A 3,857-nucleotide genomic window follows, 5' to 3' on the forward strand; every position below is an offset into this window, starting at 1 on the left:
TGTATTTATTTATTTTTATTTTAGAAATTTGAAATTTTAAAAAGATTGTTTGGATTAATTTTAAAAAGTTTGAGAAATCTAATTTTTTTTTTTTAAATTTTACTATGAACTTTTTAAAAATTACTTTCTCCTTTGTATCCAAACAAGATCAAAGTATGTTTTTATCACCATTCATTGTTCTTTAGCTGACAAATAGACAAACAAGTGAGAGTGGAGGAAATTGAACCAAATGCCCATTGGCAATATAACTAGGTCCGTTTAGTTAGAAGAAGGACTTAAGTCAATCCCATCGAACCTCTTTTTTGCACTCTTGATGGATTGAAGTTAAGTTTTGGTAACTTAAAAATAATTTATCATAAAGGTTGAAGAGCTTTAAGATGGCTGATTTTGAAAAAGAGTAGTGTTGGAGTGATGTTAGAAATTAACATAGTTTTGTTCACACATTGTTAATGTGGATGTGTCAAAAATTATGTGCACACCTCCACACATGTTATACATCTAGTCCAAGTCCGAGACAACTTGTTAGACATGTCTCGGTATAGTCCACCAATGAGATGGATAGACAAGTCAAACGTATCGGATAAGATTTAAAACAATGGTTCATTTTTCTCATTGTTGAATAAGACGACTCAAACGTATTGGAAAACTCATTTGAGACGACTTGGTCTCTCGTTCATGGACGAGACAAGACGTCGAAATGAGTTTTAAAACCATGCATCCACGTGAGTAACATGTGGAATAATGTGATTTGTAATATCACTCCAGCATTTTTCTTAAAAAAAAAAAAAATTTAGAAGACCTCAATCTAAAATCTCATATCGCACTTCTTGATGTGAAAATGTATGAAACCATTAAATATTTTTCATTGAAATACGAATTAAAAAACATACATGATCTCTATTCCACTTTCACATTAAAAATTGTAATGAGGATCCGGTTTGAGGTCACTCCTATGCTACTAAAAAAAAGAGAGGTTCCTAAAAGTCAGAGAGCTATAGGTTGATGACAGACAGGTAAGTCGGGTTTCGGACTTTGCCAGAGATTAGAGCTTGCTTTAGGTCGGACTTGAAAAGACAAGACAAGACACATGTGGGCCGAATTTGCCTAGAGTCTGGTCGGGCCGGACTGATATGGCACAAAAAATCCGGACCGTTTTCATCCCTAAATCCAACCCCTCACTTATTCTGCCATAATCGCTTCTGTGTTTCTCTCAACAACAAAAACCTAAACCCTAGCACGAATTTTACAGACTAAAAGTCGAGGAGGAATTCGTCAGCTTCGCAATTTTCTTACATCACCAGAAGATTTAATAATTTGTAAGTTCGCTTTTTTTTTTTCCTCTTCTGTAAACAAAATGTGATTTTGATATCTGTGTGACTCTAAAATTCAAAATTTTTTTTTCTTCTTTATTTGATATAATATTTTATTTTAGGAAAACAATGGAAGTGAAAAAGCAAGAAGAGATTCCAAAAAGAGTATACAAGAGGAAGAGGAGAGTAGGAATTGATAGGATTAGTGAATTACCTGATTCACTTCTTCATCATATCCTCTCTTTTATTTCAATAGAGCAAGTTGTGACTACCTGCATTTTATCAACAAGATGGAGATATGTATGGACTTCTCTTCCCTTTATCAATTTTAAATATTGTAGCTCTAATGATCCAAATCCAGCAAATGTGACAAAATTCATAAATTTTGTTGATAGATTTTTGCTTGGACATTATATGAATATACAGAAGTTCAACGTCGACATTAGTTACGAAGAAATTGATGAATCTTGCATTAATGGATGGATATCAAATGTTATAAATCATCAAGTTCAAGAGCTTAGCCTCACCACGCATGTACTACACGCCTGCGCTCTTCCTCCCAATCTATTTACTTGTGAATCACTTGTCAATTTGACAATACATGGAGATTTCGTTCTCAATCATACTACATCCACTTGTTTTTCAAGACTTAAGATCCTTAATCTTGGAAATGTTATATTTTCAGATGACTATTCGACCCAACAACTCTTTTCCAATTGCCCGGTTCTTGAAGATTTGACATTAGATCACTGTTCATGGGAGAATATTAAGATTTTCAATTTTACAGGTCTTGCGCTAAAGAGATTAGCAATTTACAATTTCGACTACAATGGGGGTGTTGCTTTAAGTAATTGTGTAATCAAGATTTACGCACCGAACCTTGTATATCTCAGCTATATATGTTTTTTACCAAAAGATTTTATTCTGTGCAATTTTTCATCACTAATTGATGCTGAAATTGGTCTCGAGACTGTAAGCACGGAAACGAGTGATGCAGAACTAGGTTATTGTGCAAGTAAGTTACTTGGAAGGCTCTCTAATGTAAAAGTTTTAGACCTATCTGGTGAAACCTTTGAGGTATGCTTGCTTCCATTCTTATTATATGATCCAATTTATTTAGTAATTATTTCAAATATTGAAAGCATGTATGTTGATTTTCTAACTTACTCTGACAGAATCACTCAAAAACTCAACAATGTGGCATGTGCAAGAACCCTAGATTGTTTTTCCCCTTGGGACATACAACTGAACGTGTTTATGGGGATGTGCAGTTGTGTATCCCGAGGGAAAAATCTACGGTTCTTGCACATGCCACGTCGTTGAGTTTTTGAGTTATTCTGACAGAATTGAGTTAGAAATCATTACATGTAGAAAAAATGACTTAAATGCATACACTTATGTTTTGTTTTATCGGACTCAATACTGACGTTTTTATTTTTGTTCTGTGCCAAGATTTTCTCCAATGCAAAATATATCTTAACCCGTCTTCCAACATTTCATAATTTGATCCGTTTGGAAGTGAGTTCGTTAGATCATTCGGTTGGGAGTGCATTGTTGGACTTACTCCAAATCTCGCCCAATCTAGAATATCTTGTCTTTGATTGGGTAAGTCATTAAGCGCTTAACATTTTGTTTGTTGCTTCGTTGATCAATTTTTTTTTTTGCAATTATACATCAAGTTTTATGTTTCCTTCAGTATCTTACGGTCGAGGAAGGATGTTGGATCTATGAAAAGGTGCCTCAGTGTTTGTTGTTACACCTCAAGGAAGTTAAATTGATGCGATTTGTTGGGAGTGAGGCAGAGTTACGTGCTTTGAAATTCTTGTTGAAGAATGCCAGAGTTTTGGAGAGGATGATTATTTATTATCCACTAGAAGATTCAAAGAAAAAGTTAGAGATTGCAAAGAAGTTATTAATGCTTCCAAGAGGCTCAACTAACAGTGTAATCGAGTTCATTGATTCGTATGAGATGTATTTCTAAGATCCAACTTTTGGAGTTATAAAACATGGATCAGAATCATTTTCTTCTTCCATTGTAAGGTTTGCCAACTATTAACACATGTTTTATCTAATTAGTTTCTGTAACTTGGTTTGTTGTTTCATTTGCTGCTTGGGTTGCAAATGCTTGAGGGGGTTTGAAAACCCAATCACCTACTTCAAATGGACCATAAAAAACCAATGTGATGGAGTTGATGGTTCTCTATTGATCTAACCCCTACCCCTACTGGGATATCCTACCCTTCCATCTATTGATAATCTTTAGCTCTGTATGGAAGCTTGGAAAAAAAATTATTTTCCTTCAAAAGAAAATTCTATTCTTTAAATTTTAAAACTTTGTAAATTTATTTTGAAAGAGAATTTTGTTTGTTCCTCAGTCTTAATTTCATTTATTCTCACCAGTCTCCCCAAATTTATTTTTGGTTGTTTGTTTTACAATAAGAAACATTTACACCTGTTTGCACCCTCCTGGATAACTCATTTGGATCTCTTTGGGGCGTCTGAACGCTTCCCATATATATATTATGGGAACAACATTTTGTCCTATAT

The 3,857-nt window shown here is 34.0% G+C and overlaps 1 protein-coding gene across 4 annotated transcripts; it reads left to right on the forward strand.

Moving 5' to 3' along the window:
• The first annotated feature begins 1,007 nt into the window (after nucleotides 1-1,007).
• On the forward strand, nucleotides 1,008-3,395 carry LOC147387274 (F-box/LRR-repeat protein At3g59200-like). Of its 4 annotated transcripts, XM_086420949.1 has the most exons (5): nucleotides 1,008-1,316; nucleotides 1,433-1,610; nucleotides 2,280-2,387; nucleotides 2,763-2,915; nucleotides 3,007-3,395. In XM_086420949.1, the coding sequence occupies exons 2-5, from the start codon at nucleotides 1,440-1,442 to the stop codon at nucleotides 3,289-3,291; spliced, it is 717 nt and encodes a 238-aa protein (XP_086277075.1). In that variant the 5' UTR covers nucleotides 1,008-1,316; nucleotides 1,433-1,439; the 3' UTR covers nucleotides 3,292-3,395. The 4 variants fall into 4 exon arrangements, with proteins under 4 accessions (XP_086277075.1, XP_086277072.1, XP_086277073.1 ...); XM_086420946.1 differs by having other exon boundaries at nucleotides 1,009-1,316; nucleotides 1,433-2,387; XM_086420947.1 differs by lacking the exon at nucleotides 1,008-1,316 and having other exon boundaries at nucleotides 1,471-1,610; nucleotides 1,706-2,387.
• Nucleotides 3,396-3,857: the final 462 nt, after the last annotated feature.

Source organism: Akebia trifoliata, chromosome 13, assembly GCF_017979445.1.
Source record: "Akebia trifoliata isolate Shusen 1 chromosome 13, ASM1797944v1, whole genome shotgun sequence".
Classification (NCBI taxonomy): domain Eukaryota; kingdom Viridiplantae; phylum Streptophyta; class Magnoliopsida; order Ranunculales; family Lardizabalaceae; genus Akebia; species Akebia trifoliata.

Coding starts and splice junctions, on each gene's coding strand:
- LOC147387274 (XM_086420946.1), top strand. CDS start 1,440: ATGGAAGTGAAAAAGCAAGAAGAGATTCCAAAAAGAGTATACAAGAGG. Junction 2,388..2,762: donor TATCTGGTGAAACCTTTGAG/GTATGCTTGCTT, acceptor TTCTGTGCCAAG/ATTTTCTCCAATGCAAAATA. Junction 2,916..3,006: donor AATATCTTGTCTTTGATTGG/GTAAGTCATTAA, acceptor TGTTTCCTTCAG/TATCTTACGGTCGAGGAAGG.